The sequence below is a fragment of the Pterocles gutturalis genome, unplaced genomic scaffold, assembly GCF_000699245.1.
Source record: "Pterocles gutturalis isolate BGI_N339 unplaced genomic scaffold, ASM69924v1 scaffold17040, whole genome shotgun sequence".
Classification (NCBI taxonomy): Eukaryota; Metazoa; Chordata; class Aves; order Pterocliformes; family Pteroclidae; genus Pterocles; species Pterocles gutturalis.
In genome coordinates, this window is record NW_010143807.1 from 45758 (window position 1) to 63183 (window position 17426).

The 17426-nt window shown below is 37.0% G+C and overlaps 1 protein-coding gene across 1 annotated transcript; it reads right to left on the minus strand.

Moving 5' to 3' along the window:
• Window positions 1-2445: 2445 nt before the first annotated feature.
• On the minus strand, window positions 2446-13532 carry UBE2V2 (ubiquitin-conjugating enzyme E2 variant 2). Its single transcript, XM_010084871.1, has 3 exons — window positions 13386-13532; window positions 10111-10236; window positions 2446-3319 (listed from the first exon to the last, which is right to left on the minus strand). The coding sequence occupies exons 1-3, from the start codon at window positions 13428-13430 to the stop codon at window positions 3173-3175; spliced, it is 318 nt and encodes a 105-aa protein (XP_010083173.1). The 5' UTR covers window positions 13431-13532; the 3' UTR covers window positions 2446-3172.
• Between the last annotated feature and the right edge of the window lie 3894 nt (window positions 13533-17426).

Here is a 17426-nt window from a genome sequence, read left to right on the forward strand (position 1 = left end):
ATCTCATAATAGTTGAGGGATTCATTCCTGACTCTGTCTTGTTGGGTATTCCAACTTGCTTTCAGGAAGATGAGCGCAATCAAGGCAGTTGGTAGGTGCACACCTTGCAACATTTTGTGTACTTTATTACCAATGAGTAAGGCACATTATTTGTAAGGTGGATATTTCCATAGGCTTGCTCGTTATCATCTTTGGCTTTTTTCCTTCGCTTTACAGTAAACTTATCCCTCCCTTGAAAAAACAAAACACAAGAACTCTGGCAACGCTTCAGAGCACAAAGCTAGTTTAAATCACAGTTGATGACCACCATGATATGAGTTTTCCAATGCAATTTGAAGAAAACATTATATTTAGAACTTTTGCACTTTGCCCCGCACACAACTGGCTTAAAATGGTGCTCTAACTTTGCAAGATGTACAAACACAGTTTTGAGAAGACAAAAAATATATATTTGCTAGCAATAGCAAATTCAAATCTTGCCAAAAGATCATAACACAAATACTTATAAGAGGAAAATTAAAATTCTGGCATTTAAGTAAGTTACCTAAGAGAAACCACAAGATCATGAGAAAGCAAGTTACCAAGTAAACACTGATCAGACATGGATACCTGTAAATCAATGTAACCTTTCTGGAGAAGAGTACGCAGCAGTGCTTCAAAATCTTCTTCAGGTAATAAAACAGTTTCAAGGAGGCTCTCGACTTTATGCGGTAGTCAAAGACATTTTAAAATGTCATAATTAATTACACTTAGACTTGTTCCACTGTCAGCAAAAATGGAAAGCCAACACACTTAAAATCACTGCAGGAATATTTTTACAGTCATCCTTCCTATTACATACCCTGGTGTCAAACATTAGGTCAACTCTCTCCACCACTGTTTACTTCCTTCTGCAAAATGTATCTACTCACAGCTGGATACACAGACTTTCACAGATACAAACGGTCAGAGTACAGACAAGGAGGAATAACTGTTGCAGGATCAACTTGCACCACATACAACCAAGCGAACAACCAGCCCTTTTTCATGCTCTGCGAATAAGTCAGTCTCTTATATTATGTTACCAACCACACAATAATCTATGAGTATTTCTCATTCTCTCACTAGTTTATGCTGAAATTTTCCCAAAAATTCACATCTCAGAACTGTACAGTTCCATTATTTTAATTAAATATAGATTAGCAGTGTTAGTGTAAGAAAAAAGATTTAATGGCATCAAAATCATTCAAATTAAATCAAGTAAAAAAATGTTGCAATGCACTTCAGCCAAACTTTCACAAATGATATGTTATATAAATACAGACACGAGGTAGCTGGCTGCTACAAATCCACCAATTCTAGAAGTATCCAATTTGTCCAAAAAGCATAAGCTGACAAACACTAATTAAACCTTTCCATTAAAAAAAAAGAACACCTACTTTATTGCTTTTAAAGGTTCATTCTTTACATCGGAAATAGGCAAAGGCATATCAAAGAAAGTTACCTGTCTCTTGATGGCTTTTGATTATATTCACTTTTTCAAAAGAACTACTAAATTAAATTTTGAACGTAAATAGTTGACTCGCTCCCAATGTTACATGTTCTCACCAAAATGAACACAGGCTTGCATTTTCCAAGGGTGGGGGGGGACAGGGAAAGAAGGTATAATTTCCAAAAGGATACCATTAACTACTTTCTTATGAGAAATCAGTAACACAACTAAAACCAGTGTTCCCACCAGTCAGAATACATTGAAAAAACAGACCAACAATTGCAGGAAAGGCAGAAAGCATTCTAGCTATGAAGACAGTGGTGTCATGACAGACGATACATGGAATGCAGATGGAAATATGATGATCTGTACCACGGGTGTAATTTTTATTAGACCTTCCTTAAGTTTCTTTTTTCTGTGTTTCAGAAAAGGCAAAAGTGGAACAGACAAGAAAAAAAGGCAAGAAACATAAAAGAGGAAAAGATGCAAGGAAGCAAGAATCAAGGCAGCAACTGCAAAAACAAGACAAAGCACTGAGAAGTAGGACAGACTTCTGCAATGCAATCTGAAAACTGCTTAGAGGTCAAGTAAGCAAATTGAAAGTTATGCTCATTTCTCAAAAGAATCTGGAGGGAAGGAAGGGGAAGTGGATAGGCAAGGTTTTTTAGTTTTTATTTTGGGGTTGGTTTTGGGGGTTGCTTGGTTGGTTTTGGTTTGTTTTGTTTTAATTATACAGATATATATATATACACACACATAGTGCAAGCTCATCCAAAGAAGTGGTTCTACAGATGACAGAACTTACTCCCCTGCAACAAATGGAATACCTTGACCTCAAGTAAACTACGCATACAAAAGTGGTAAGAATAAAAGGTGCATGTAAAACCAGCAGCAATATTATGTTTGGCTTTCCTCTACTTCTGCAAGTTACTGTACATATATTACATCACTATTATAGAAATGGCACAGCCTCAGACACTTTCCACATTTTATTTACATTTTAAGACTAACTTTAATCTCAATCACATATCCATACATTTCCTTTGTTTCACTAAAACTTAAATGCATGGTTTATTAGAACAAAGACTGTAAACAAATATTTGCCATGTCCGATACATGTAACACACAGGAGCTGCTTAACAGAAAGTAATCCCCCCGTTTTATAAATACAGGTATCAAAACAATCCTGAACATACTTTGTGACACTACTAGTAGTCGGCACCCACACCCTTGCAAAATGAAACAAGATGAGCAATGGTATTCACTGTACCTGCTACTTTAAAACAAATTTAACTGCAGCTCTTTTACTAAGCAAGATGGATAAAGCATGCCATTTATATTTTGCCTTCTCAAGAGATTATTTTCAGAAACATATATTACTCCACAGCAATCTGACACTTTCTGTCATGCTTTCATCTTGTAAAACCTGAATTCCAATTTTAGGCTATTTCAGGCTTATGCTTAAATGACAGTGCCTCAATAAGAGAAAAAAAAAAAAAAATTGTGCTGCCTTTTTCTCCCATAGTGCCTGAAGACATATTGGGCATACATATATTATATATATTCTTACAAATGTCCAGGTCATGTATACCAGCTGAAATTCTTTTAATGTGTGGGTGTTTGCATTGTGAGATTTAATCAAGACATTAACATGAGTAGAAGGTTGTTGTTTTAAGACAGAAGTTTGAGAATCAGCTAAAATTAATTGTTGTAAGTTTGTCCCTCTGGAGGTTGTGGAAGCTTCATATTTTCTTTGGACATCATTAGACGTCTTAGCTCTTGAAGTACAACTTTAATGCTATAAGAATTTTGCCATTTTGCTAACACTGGTATGCTCCGCGCATCCACCTGGAAAAAGAAGAGAGAGTTATAAGTTATGACAAAATACAAAATCTCAACCTAAACTGCTATTGACCTGATTGTTCTAAGAAAAGGTCTAAGCATTCCCTGACACTTTCTCTGTGGCATAAAGTCCCTGTGTTCATAAAATATTTTAAGGAAAACAATCATATACTTACACACAGATACAGATTCTGCAATAAAATCCATGCAGGTGGACCTTTCCATCTCTGCTGATACTACTATTAGTGAGAAGGAAAGGGGTAGTGGGGGAGGAAGAGATCGGCAAACCATTCACTGCAAAACTGGAGACGTACCCTGTAAACTATTCATTTGCTTCAAATTACCCCCAAGAAAAAAAAGTAATCACCTTCATTATGTCAATATATACACTTGGGTTTTCCTCAGTTCTTTAAAAGAACCTGACACATAAGAGTCCATAGAATACCTTTCTAAAAGAAAATTTACCTTGTTTTCCCCTTGCTACAAATATCATTAGTGATTTATTTCACATCAATATTACATTATGCATCTGATACATAAAGAGTCACTATGTATACTAAGAAATGGCTTCAAATACTGAAATAATTGATTCATAATGTTTGGACATTTCTTAGTTCTTTGCATCCTTCTTACAGTAAGTCATCTTATGGAGCCGTGAAGATTACTGTACATCACTTACCAATTTGAATATGAACTGAAAGGAAAGGACATGGGACTTCTCCTATGCGTTTATAAAACCTGTGGGACAATTTACACAATTATATTATAACAGGGAGGTTTCCATAGGAAAGTCAGCAATTGAAAGTCAGCTTGGGAATTGTTTTGGCAGCAGGGAAGTCCTGGCCACCCAGCCCCTGCAAGGAGGAACTCAAGAAGACAGAGGGGCCTACAGCTGTGCAACTGCAAAGCAGACCCACGGGCAGGAGAAGGGCTACTGCACTCTACTGAACTCCATTGGCAGAGTAGCACAGGCAGCCTACGTGGCTACAAAAGTGCTGGAAACAACTGCTTTATGATTTAGGCAGCATAAAACATAAAGAAGTTTCATATCCCATCTTAATTAGGGCAAACTGAAAGAAAAAAACAGCGCTGGAATCAGAAATCAGAATGTTAACACATACATTTTATTTCTAGATTGTTCAAGGTGAGGCTGTCTATTTTCAGAACACCAGATGAGACTAAACCTTTTTGTAGGAGGAAGCTGAGGCCAAAGTTTAACAACACACAGGCTTGGGGAGCAATACTAACCCAAGAAACGTCTGCTCCCTCTCACTAGGCACCTGTTCCTTTAACAGTGCTATCGCCTATCAGCTCAGGTGAACCATGAAATGTATGTGGAGCTGCTTTCTGACCTGAACTGAGAGAACCCACCAGCTTAAAAAAACAACTTGGAAAGAAGTCCCTAAGCAGGATCCAATTCACAGCTCAGCACTATAAGCATTTCTCTTCACGTAAGTAATATTCTGCTCAGAGTTGGGAACCTCTTAAAGTCCGCAGAGCTGCCAAAGACAGAACATCATCAAACTACAGTATCAAAGGCAGTCAGATTACTTAATAATTATTTCAAATATTAATAAATTAGGAAGAAAAAGAACATCAAAAAGAAAGCTCCATTATGCATCAAGATCATGCCAGTTTAAAATACATGAGTGTACGAGCTAATACAAAAAAGGTTTTGAAAGTAACACTGGTCAGACCATCACTGTAATTCCTGGACAACTGCTACTTTTTTAAAGGGGTATTTGGTTTAACGTGGTAGATAAGAGGCAATATCAGAGCAGAATAATCTTTACAGCTGGAAAACAGGTTCTCTTTTCTTGAAAAACAGACTATTCGATAAAAACACCAGTCAGTAAAAGGGAAATTCTGATAAGAGATCACCTGTGTTATCAAGTAGCAGCTTAAGTAAGCCATCATTTAGCCTGAACCTTTGCTCCGACTACGGATCTCTTCCTTTCCAATCCTTCTAGATAAGATTAAAGAAGGACACCCCAGAGCTTCTAGCCAACAAGCTGTTCCTAGCAAGCTAAGAACAACATGAATTCATTTCGAAAGTTAGAATAGTAAATATCACACTACTCAAAATTGTTCTCCATATAGAAAATGCCACAAGAAATGCATGAGACCACCATTTTTCCTCATGGGGTCCTAAAGCAAGAAGAAAAACTTTATGGTGGTTAAGTATCATGGTAACAGAAGAAATAAGGGCTCAGATCTTATCTTCACTTCGCATATAGTTGCAGATGTTTAAGAGCTTATTTCTCCCCTCTTGCACACAGACACACTTATTAACATTTGTTAATATTTCTCTGCAGCTAACCTGACAAACCTCTTCACTTTAGCAAAACAGAACAAAACGTGAGAGAACTCCCTGAATGCTTTGGTGTAAGTCCTATAGCAAACTAGTAGTTTAAAAAAATTCTCATGTTAGTCTGAATCACAGTACTTTCTACTAAAGCAGTTGAGGAAAGATCACATTATGTGACCTGCCAAAAAAAAGAAAAAAAAAAAATCAATAATAATAATCTCCCTGAGAAAAACAGTGGGGAAAGAAGCCACAGCAAATGACTATCAAGGACAAAGTAATGGTTGCAACAGAAGGTTCCCAACCAGGAAACATGTGCACTTGGTGGTGGAAGCCCATATGATAACAAACTGTTTCAGAAGACCACTGGTAAACCAACATGGATAAGAAGAAAAAAGTAGGTTTAGATTTTGGTAGGTTTGAGAAACAAAACTAATATAATTGTCAGTTCAGATAAAGACTGGGTTAGCAAAAAAATGGCTGGAAAGGCAGTTGCTCTGGGACTTCACAAATTAATGTCTATCTTCAGCCTGGCAATTCTGCATTCATACCATCTTCCTTCTCCTCAACTTTGCCTTTGTAGGCTCTCTGAAGTCTGGAGATCTGCCTCAATTACAGCACATAGCAGTCAGTCACCAGCGCTGTTCAAACGATGCAATTCTATGTGCACTGGTTGTACTGGAATATCAGACCTGATCACGTAAAAGTGAGCTCCTGCAGCTTTTCTTTCTTGGCTGGGATTTTGTAACAAACTCAGACTGTAAGCTCTGCATTAACAATGTTATGAAGATTTTCTGAGCAAAGATTGCTGCAACATGACATTTTTGTTGCTGTTTATCTCAAGTCTCTTCTGCAAGTCACCAACTTTTTTCATTACATCTTGCAGCAGTAAAGATTTTGGCTCAGGTTCTGTTTTCTGTGTTGCCGGGTTTAATTCCAACCTAGTGCACAATAAATTCACTTCATGAAGAACAATGATAAGATATCTGGAAGAATGACACAAACTATGCTCAAATCACACAAAAACATTAGGTAACATGCAAGTACGCATCTGGGGGCACAGAGAGAGAAATTTTAAGGTCACATAAAAGACAGTAAAGCTGAAACTGCAACCTGAAGACTATTTTACTCTGGGGGTACACCACTGTAAATCCTTAAACAATAGCAAGAGAAGCAACAGATATAATGCATATTTTTTCTAAACAATTGAAATTAAACCAAATAATTTTACACAATGCTGCAAATTATTCAGTGTCTATGATGTTCCCAATATCTTAACTTCCAGAAGTAGCAAACTGCTTAGTCTACAATAAACATACTCGAAGCAATAACTGGACAACAGTTTACAGGTTTATAGCTGACAGAGTCCCAAGTGAGTTTAAAGGAAACAAACATTTCCAGCTGTAAATGGTATCTAAATGAACACAGGCGATGGAAATCCTGCAAGACAGACTGACAAAGAGTGCTCTCACAGATGCAAAAATCAGACATCCTCACAAGACCATGGGAAAATAAATAGCATGTCAGAATGCAACCTGTGTTTCATCAACACAGGATACACAAGCCTCCAAGAGAAAAGACCCTGCAGCATTAAGAATGATAATTTAAATACAGTCTTACAACAGTGATGCCATCAGCATATCAAAGCATTTTGTCTGGTGCTACATAAGCACTTGGACTAGCTTTGCTGAACTTAGTACCCTAATTCTGTATACAAATGCAGTAGCTCCATAGGCAAACTGAAAAGCAGAAAATCACAAAAACTAACTTGCAGATAGGAAAAGGAGGGCAATTTACAGGGGGACTCAGAGCAACTAGATTTAGCCTCTTCAGATAAAATACTCCTGAAGTAGTCCTCTCCTTTCCTGCACTAAATTTATCAAAGAGTGATCTCTGGGATCCCAGAAGATATGCTGCTGATGGAAAAGTTACTTACAAGTAAAACTCTCTCAGAATAATAAAACAAAAAGTCAATAAACTTGTAACTGTCAGTATCGATAAAGTCATTACACACACATAGTTTTCATGCAAAGTGTAAAGGGACTTGTAAGTCAAGAAGGTTAAGAACCACTGCCCACCACGCAGTATGACACTACCTTCCTTGGACCCCCCGGTAACTCTAGCACATATCCATCTCCCCCCTCCAACATTCACACTTCTACTCAAACAGAAATTATCACCCTCTAAACCCACACTGGGGGCCCTACTTTTCCTCAGGTGTTAACTGGCACACACCTCCTGTAAAGCATACCTTTAACATTACAAATGTTTTGAGTAGTATGATAACACTGCTATGGCATACAATTTTGGTTGCTGCTTCTCTCAGGTCTCTTTTCTGCACGTCACCAACTTTTACATGACATTTATAAGCAATGTGAACAAAAGCTGTCCACGTGGCAAAAACCAGTGCATGTAGAAGCATGGATGGTAGAGCTTGTCTGAAGATGAAACCCTGTAATTCTTTCAAAGAATGCAGGAAGCCGCTTATGATCTATTAACTGAAAGACGATCAAAAAGTGGGAGAGCAGCTTGGAAGAAACAAGGAACTAAAACAGGAAGCAGCAACGTGAACTGTTCCAGGATGCCAAATGTGCCCCCAGTTCACGTGAGAGATTCTAATGAGTACAACTCTAGCGAGCACAATGGCAAAATAAGCTAAAATGCAAGATACCAGGACAATGGGCACATTAAAAATTACATAATAAATGCATTTTAAATTCATTAGTTATGAAAACTGTTTTCATTAAAAATACTATCTAGTCCTATTTGAATGCATTAAAAAAAATAACATGCATTTGCATAGCAAATCCTTCATAAGATATAAGTTTATAGAACTGTTGCAGAAAAATTGAATGAATATTTTGTAAAAGCTCATAAATTTATTAAAATAGAATTTTCCCGTAGTGATGAATGGATTTTAACAGCACTCCTAAAATGACCAGGCATGTCACAGTATTCACCCTGTTCCTCGGCAAGCTGAGGGAGTGTAGTCTTGTCCAAACAAAAGCTCAAGCCAAGTGGCTCAGTAAATATGAGCCTTCAGGCTCCGCAGGTCTGAGATTCTGCTTCTGGAAACAAACTTCTACACTCTTAGGCATGCACAGATGAAGCAACAAGAGCATACGTGTTTACTGATTCAGAATAATACATGTTACTAGGGAGAGGTATAAAAATGGCATTATAAGCATACCAAAAGCTCTGCTGCATTTTAGACTGGCAGCTTTTGCTAGTCACAGACTCTTTATAAATACGTATATTTAGACAACAAGTCACAGCTGCAGTGAAGGGCAACAGCTGGTTTGTAAACAGCAATTTTAATAAGATCTTCACGTATTGTAAAATTTTTGGCTACACAAGAAGTATTTTCAAATTAATTTTAGATTATTTCTGAAGCATTAGTGCACTAGCTTTGGATGCCCAACCATGCACTACCCTACCGCCTACAATAGTTCAAATGCATCCCTGAGAACCTCTCCCTCCACTACCATCATTGAGATACTGAAGCTTCATATTTCAGTACTGTTAATTACACAAATGCAAGCCCACGTTTCTTTTAAATCTTGCAAATTATTTAAAATCCAAAGATGCTCCCTGACTCACTTTTAAGTATTACCTTAACCCAATTACTTTGCATTCACTCCAAACAAACGTACACACAGATAAGTGTGTACACAGATATTATTGTATTTACTGCTGATATATGCATACGCCACTTTAAATGCATGAGAGCTCACACTTCTCACTGAGCAATGGGGTACCTCAGACTTAATCACAGGATTAAAGTATCTAGTGAATAATGGAGTAACAAACTTGCTTGAGCTGCTGCCATTGCTCATGTACATGAATTCATCCCACCGTGAGCAATCAGTGAAAGTAACTTATTGCAAATTGATCTTTAAAATGAAAGCTATTGCCACCTATATCAAAAGATCTTAAAACTGAAGCTCAGAATCACCCTGGATTTGAATAAACCCAGTATAAAGAAAATAAGAGTTTAAATACATTGGTTCATTACAGGTGAGTTACTACATCCAGAGTGATATTCATCAGGAATAATATCCATTTCTAATTACTGGAAACATCACATAAAGTTTATGATATTAATTAGATAGATATTAATAGATTAATAATACAATATTAATCTAATCCCCTTTTATAGGAGTACTACAGGGGAAATACCTACAAATAGCTTAAATACTTATTTTTTTCTGTTCAAAACTAAAGTCTTCAGCTTCATTTAAAAGAAACAGCTGTTTCAATACTATAAATAATGCTCATCTCATTGATAAACCACTAAGAACCACTAACATATTGTAAACACCTAAAGATCTGAAGCAGTAGGTAACCAGAATTTTATTTAAACCAAGTATTTATATTGTAAAATTTAAATATGAAAGCTCTGTCCAAGATGCATATTCCTCACCTGGGTTTTTCACAGAAATAATTTATAGTACAGATTAACAGCATGGTTGATCTTACCATTTCAACTTACCATTCCATTGGAATTATTTATTCCATTCATATTAATTTTAGTTACAAATCTAACTGTAGGAGGTGCTTCTGGATATTTAGGTCCACACTCTACTTTCAGACTGTATATTCTGTTTTCATAGTTTGTCTAGAAAGCAAAAAGACAGACTAATGCATCTTACTGAAAGGTGAATATAATAAAAAAAAAAAAAAAAAACAAAGCAAAGGCAAGAGGAATAAAGATTAAGAAATACGAATTAATTATAAACCTGTTAATACTATGTACCAATTGATGGTCTTGGATTACTGGTTGATATTCCACTGTTTTGGTTATATTTATTACTTGATAAATATTACTACTTATTGACTATACCATAAAAATACAATTTGTTTTTTAATTCACATCTGCTCTTATCCTTCCTACCCACCTGCATTCCTAAAACAACTTTGGCACAGTAGGACGCTGGGAGAAAAATCTAACACTGCAAAAAAAATTGAAATGGAGAAAGACGAAGATGCCAACAACCCAGCAGTTAAGACACAATCAAGAACAAGATGAAAATAGTATCTGCAAAAAACATATTCTGGAATTAACACTCCAGAAGACATCTAAGACCTCCACAGCTGAGGATTGCTTGGTTTACTAGAGAATTTATGAACTTTGGACAGTAAAGTGACAGCTACTTTGCAGAAGATGTCACTCCAAAGTGACCATGGAACAGATCATTCTAAGTGCAAATACATTTTGCGAAAGTCCAATTAGAAATTAATACAGTTCTTTTTTTAAAAAATCTTGTCAAGTAGGCCATGCACAACAAAAAAGTATCAGTGGCTTTGCTGGTCAGTGATGCACACATCTCGGTGCTCCAGAAGATAGACTTTCTACACTTGTCTTTCCACTGGCACAACAGATACAGTTAACATGAACCAAAAGCAGCAACATGCCCCTGAGCTTTCTGGAAGCACCATCTTTAAGCTGTTCTGCATCAGCCAGCTGTTATTCTCCCCAAGCAGAAGTATCACCACGCAGTCAATTTACCAAATGACAGTCCACCCTGTAGTCAATTAAACGGCAGAGTGGAAATCGGACCACTGAAGCACTCTAACTGTGTCCTAAAATTTTGAAGAGCCACAGAGACTGAGCAGCCAGTGGGTCAGAAAGAAACAAGGCAAAGCAGGACATCCTTTTGTTAGAAAAAAGGTTTTCTATTAATTCTTTCCCATTAAAAGCTAAACTCCCAAAAAAAAGTAATCTTGTTCTGCTACAGGTAATACAGCTGCTACCACAGCAAGAAAAGACAGTAACAAAAATTTTCATTATTCACTGAAATAAAACAATTTACTTCCCCAGAGAGGGATGCTGTCAGTTATAGGAGAAATAGGCCAAAATGTATACACACTGCTCACAACTCCAAAAAGTCCCAAGAACAGCACTCATTCCCTTATTCCTATCCAGGTGGCTTCTCAATTTTGTTCAGTTTTCATCACTGTTTTACTGCAAGCCAAGTATGCCTGGCCAGCTCCCCAAAAAGCCTAAAAACCCATTTTAGAGAAGTCAGAAAAATGTTTCCTTTAATCCAAAACAAATCTTCCCCTCCTCCCTCCATGTCGGTTCACCTTCAAATGAAGCAAGAAAAAAAGCCCGATAAGGAATTTTTGCTCCCTTCTACACAAATCATGTATGTGAAGAACTTCACGCTGTGGATGGTATTAGCAACTTTCTCTGTGTTCTGACTAACTGCACACTGTCTATATAACTCAGTCAATTACAAAAACACCCATCTTCTACAAATCTGAAACTGGATGTGCAATCCTTCTCAAGGTGCCACCAATGGCTTGGGAGCTGGTGGCTTTCACTTTCTACAGCCGCCATGTACTGCAAGGCATTCTATCAGCAAGATTGCATTTCCCTGAAATGGCCCAAAATACTAGTTGTGTGCACTCTTTCATAAAGAAAATAAAATGACAGCAATATAAATTCACCATAATTAAAAGCACATCCCAGGTTGGTTTTCAGTTTTTTATTTTTTAAAACATATGGGCTCCTACATAACAATCACTCCCTTCAAAGATGTGCTAGGAGTCTACCCTAGGTTGAACCAGAAACCAGTCACGGGCAATTCTGGAGACTGTTTGGAGAGTCAGGGAGACACTACTTTAGCTAGCTCACATTTGCAAGTTCTTTTGAAAATCCGTAAGACTACAAACTTCCTTCAAAATGTATTCAAACATTGTGATTCCACAGAAGCTAGTGTCCAAAGCATACACTCATTACGCTTATATTTTAAATTGGTTCTCTCTCAAATGCACACAGATCTTAGGAGGTCAGCACAACTATGCAGATGTCCAAAACAGTCTGCTGCAACTTGCAACTAACTCTGACTTCCGAAAGTAGCCTGAATTACACTGAATCTAACTCTGGAACTCTGTTACTCTGGAAGACATTATCTTCACTGAGGCCAAGTTCTGATCTCAGTTCTTGTCTTGTGTAGTTCTTCCAATAAGCCCTGCAGCACTGAAGGACACACAAGATAGTAACCTCGTGTTAGCAGTGTAAGACATATGATAACTTAGAGATACTCGAAGGACACTCATTTAAAATTCTCATTTACACAGTGATCTTTGATATCACACTGTAACTCACGAGAAAGCGTGCATAAAAGTCAAGATGTGTCCATTCATATCTGATGAGGCTGATACTCAGGCACAAAAGGTGATTATTTTCTTTCAAGTTTTATCAGTCTAGATGACATTCTACAGAACTTAAAATGTCAGAAGTATTTGAACTTTGTGTATAAATTTTATCTTATTAGAGGTATTTAAAAACTACTTGATCTTTAAGTATGATTCAACTGAAATGCATAAACTGCTATACTGAAAAACTATTTGATAAAACTTGTGAAAGTTGAAAATATATTATCCGTTTACCACACAATTGAAATTACTAGATACATATGATCAACTGTGGAAAGACAGTCACCCTCTTTACTGTACTATCACCGTACACTTATGTGCAGTAATGGTGGAAATACAGGCTGAATGCATTCCTAACTCAGTAATAAGTCTCAAATCACAACTGGCTTATACAGACAGCTGCAGAAACACATCCCAGGGGAGGCTAGACTGAAAACACTAACATGCCAGGACATTATGAATTCTGACATGAATATACAGTGTTTCTACAACTTCATACATTGAACTAATTCATTTACAATGTAGCAAAGTAACTTTTTTTTTTTTTTTGCATTCTGTATTGCCTATAAACCTAAGAAAAACATTTTAATTCATCACACTTACCCTCGGTGGCCCAATAATCATTCCTGTCCATCTGGTGAGTGTCATATCTTCATCATCTTCAAGGCCCCAGCTTACTGTACCATCACCTACTCCTTTCTGCCCTTCTTCAAGTTCTTCCAACAAGCGAAAATTACGAGGTACTTTAACTACAGAAAAGGGAAGAATGTAATTAATACTGCTCACATTAAGGAAAAGGTAAACAATTTCATTGCTTTTATATGTTATGCACTAGCAACTGCTGAATATACTTGCAAAGCGAAACAAATATTTCCTGCATGAATTTATTTAGCACTCACATTGTTTTGAAGCAACTAACCACTTCACTGGAAGCTGGTTACTACCAAGTGATAACAATACAAAAGAGAAAATAAGAGAGCTCTCTTTAGTTTGAGATGGCTTAATTAAGACTCTCTTTCCCAAGCACAGTACTGTTCAGAGCCAGTACATTTCAAAATCAATTCACTGCCTGTCAAGTTCTACTCAACTAGAATCCACATAAAATTTACATGGCAAATCCCCTCCAAAAATAATTAAAGAATGCAACATTTAACACAAATGTTCTTAACAAATGTAAACTGTAAAAGAAAGATTGAAACATTTTCACTTGATTTCATCTGATTAAAAAAACACGTTAGTGTCTGAAAACAAACTAAAAATCAAGTCTTTTTTAATCTAGTCATTACTATTCCCACTTACCAGAGAAAAAAAAAATAAGAAGCACAGAAACACTGATTAAGTTGTTAAAGAGAGATAATAACACATTCACAACAGAATATGAAGATGTGCTGCCTCTAAAGAGAGCCAAGTAATATCCAGATACTCTATAAGACGAAAATTCTAAGACTGGGTACATACAAAGCTGTTAGCAAGGAATACATACTACGCAACTTTGAAAAAGATGGGTGTCAAAGAAAATTGTTTCTTGTATCAGTTATTTAGTTGCTGGGATTTCATTACATTAGTTTATATTCCAAGTGGTCTCAAAAGTGGTACACAGAAAGATTACGACCAATATTATACAACATGAATTAGTCCATGCATATGCTTATGGACCAGTAGACGTAAACATACCCCTCAGCAACTATTCAAATAGCTTATCTTGCATCACTATGGTTTCTCTTAAACTGTGTTTAAAACTGTATTTTTTTAAAATAACCCAGACTAGGGAGAGGCTCCTAAAAACTGCAGAAACTGTAGTCTCCAAGTTCTCCAAATTCTCAGGGAAAAGCATTAAGAGTATATTATCAGGACACTGCAAGGAAATGACATCACTCATGTATGGCCTCACCTTCCTTCCTGCTTTAGTATTGCCACCTATCTGAGCCCATAATGCAGAAAACTACACATTTTGGTTAGTCTCCTGACAGCCCAGCTCAGAGAGAGACCTGACAAGTACCAGCACGAAAATGCAGCCATGGCAGCCAAAACTCAAGACAATCTTGATGTAAAAATATGTTTTAATGGAATTTTAAACTCCTCTGGAAGCTTATTTTCACAGCCAAGAGTTAACATATGATTACCTGAAAGTACTAGCACAGTAAGTACATCAAGGAGCTGATCATTTCTCAATACTTTAGCATAGATCCTTTCAAAAAGCTTCATTGAAATTAATTTGTCCATTCCTTTGGTCCCATTCTGACTTATTATTAACACTAGATCTGTACGCTTACATATCTAACTCAGACTAGGGATGAGAACTGACAATCACATTTCTATCATGTTATAGAACACAAGGATTTTACTGTTGCTCCAGATGCATACATGCTCTGGAATGGTGTCTGCCAGTAAAAGGCTAATGTCAATCTTTTTTTAAAAAAAATTACACCAGCAGGAAAAACTTCTACTAACCTTCTTGTTTTGTACCACATGACTGAATTGGTACATGCAGCCTCAAACAAAAAAATCCCACAGACAACCCCCACCCCCAAAGCCCCTGTACTTTAGCATCCAACCATTACCTTAGACTTCCCCAGTGGCTTAAATCCATTTCTCAGAATTCTCACTCTGACTGTGGAACCTCTGATTTATAGTTTACCTCTTTAAAAAGCACATAAAAGATGGCAGCAAACAGTGTTTATTTCTGATCACCTGCTATCACCTTTCAGTGCAGCTGAGGTGATCCAACTGCTCATTGCCAGGCACAGACGTTCCATGCCCTCTCCCAAAACTCTGTTGCTCTTGCACTAACCAGGCTCCTCTATTAGCCAAACTGGCACACTAATTTAGCAAAAAGCTGTTCTTCCTTTAGGCAAAAATAAAATCCAACCAGTTAATCAACTGAATTGACTTAGGAAGAAAGAACAAATGCCAGAGCTGACTGCTGCATCTTTCAGTGCCTTTGCAAAACCATGGGTGTGGGGAGGAGGGAGCTCTTTGTGGCAAAAAGCCATTGGACTGGCTCATTGTATGACAAAATCGTACTCAACACACAAAACTGTAGGAGATGACAGTTACTAGAAAATAACAACCCCTTATGGCTAACTGTCCTGTGTTCATTACATTTTTTCCACTACATGTTGTCTGTGCTCACTAGTTCCCCTAACCACCCAAGGGGAGCAGTGAAAGACTTGCGAAACCTCCAGAACATCTCCAGAAAATAATTTAGATCTGCTCTGAAAAGATACAAAAAGATCTGCCAGCAAGTGCCAGGCTCCCCACACTAACATTTCTATCAGTGCTAGAACTAGGTAGCAAAACACTCCTCTGAAATTAAAAATAAGGGTCTAAACACCCGGTGTTTAAAAACAACAAAAAAACCAAAACCAACCAAACAACAACAACAAAAAACCCCGCACCACCCTACTGAGATTCCAACCCATTAAAAAACTGACAGAAAAAAACAAAATGTTAGTTCTCAACTAAGACTGGACCAAAAATACATCCAAACAGGTTCCCTTTCAGCAAATTACACAGTCCTACAACATTTGGGTAGGGGTCACCAGAAATAATTGTATAAATTAAGATACAACCCCTATTTCGTAAGAGCACTTCTATATTTAAGGTACTTAGCTCACTTCCACAAACACATTCTATTCCATTATTTATGAGTTTATAGGAAATGCACAAGATCTTTCCTTTTATGCAATCTTATATTTAAGATTTGGACAACAACCTCTCACACCCTGTTTCCAAAGAGATACCCTGATTTGTCAACTGACATCAGAGAGTCAGAGCAACAAGCTGTGCACATCTTTATTACGAATGTCTACTAGAGCTTTCTGCAACTAAGGATTACCAGGTCACTATTTCCTAGCTTGGGAAAAAACAAACAAACAAACAAACAAATAAAAAACCAAGCAAGAAACCCCAACCACAACAAACCCCACTAAACTGCTTCATGTCCCTGGTACATATGATTAATGTCAATATTTCAATTTAAGTCACTACTGAATGTTTCATTAGAAACCCATTGCTGATAGATTTCTGATGAGTGACATGGAACACTTAAACAGAGTGGATTAAAAAAAAACCCTCCTTACCCTTATAGTCTTAGAAACTACCAGCAAAATGAAGAGGAATTAAATGCTGACGCTGTCCTGAGCACTCATGCACTCGCACACACTATTATACTCTACATGCTTGCTTTGGTCATACAATAACCTTTATACAATACAAATCTACCTAGCTTGAAGAACAGAATACATGTACAAGATTGATTGTTCTTTCCAGTAAAACAACAGCAAGAATTTCTATCTAGAAGATCAGGTAATGATGGTCTGGATCTCTTTGACATTAAGTTTGCTCCTAGTATAAAGTAAAAAAATCTTGTTTCTCTCACTATCTCATGTATTCCAGAGGGCACAATCTAAATTGTACATTAATGGTGTGCACACAGCTTGCAGTTTGTCTCCAGTCCAGACAATTACAATTCATGAAATATTTGCTAAAAACTTTAAAATATTCCTTGATGGAATCTGAATAAGAATCAGTATTTCATTTACATAATCTGGACGAGGAAACAACATCCTTCTGTTATAATTTGCAGCTCATGAACAACAGGAAATTACAGAAACCACCTCCATTCTTCAGCTGGCTACCAGA

Bases quoted from the DNA above. Each gene is read 5' to 3' on its own strand.
- UBE2V2 (XM_010084871.1), bottom strand. From the start codon at position 13,430: ATGACACTCACCAGATGGACAGGAATGATTATTGGGCCACCGAGG. The intron at 10,237-13,385 runs GTAAGTGTGATG...TTTGCTTTCTAG, and splicing joins TGATTATTGGGCCACCGAGG to ACAAACTATGAAAACAGAAT. The intron at 3,320-10,110 runs GTAAGTTGAAAT...TTCTTTTTCCAG, and splicing joins TAAATAATTCCAATGGAATG to GTGGATGCGCGGAGCATACC.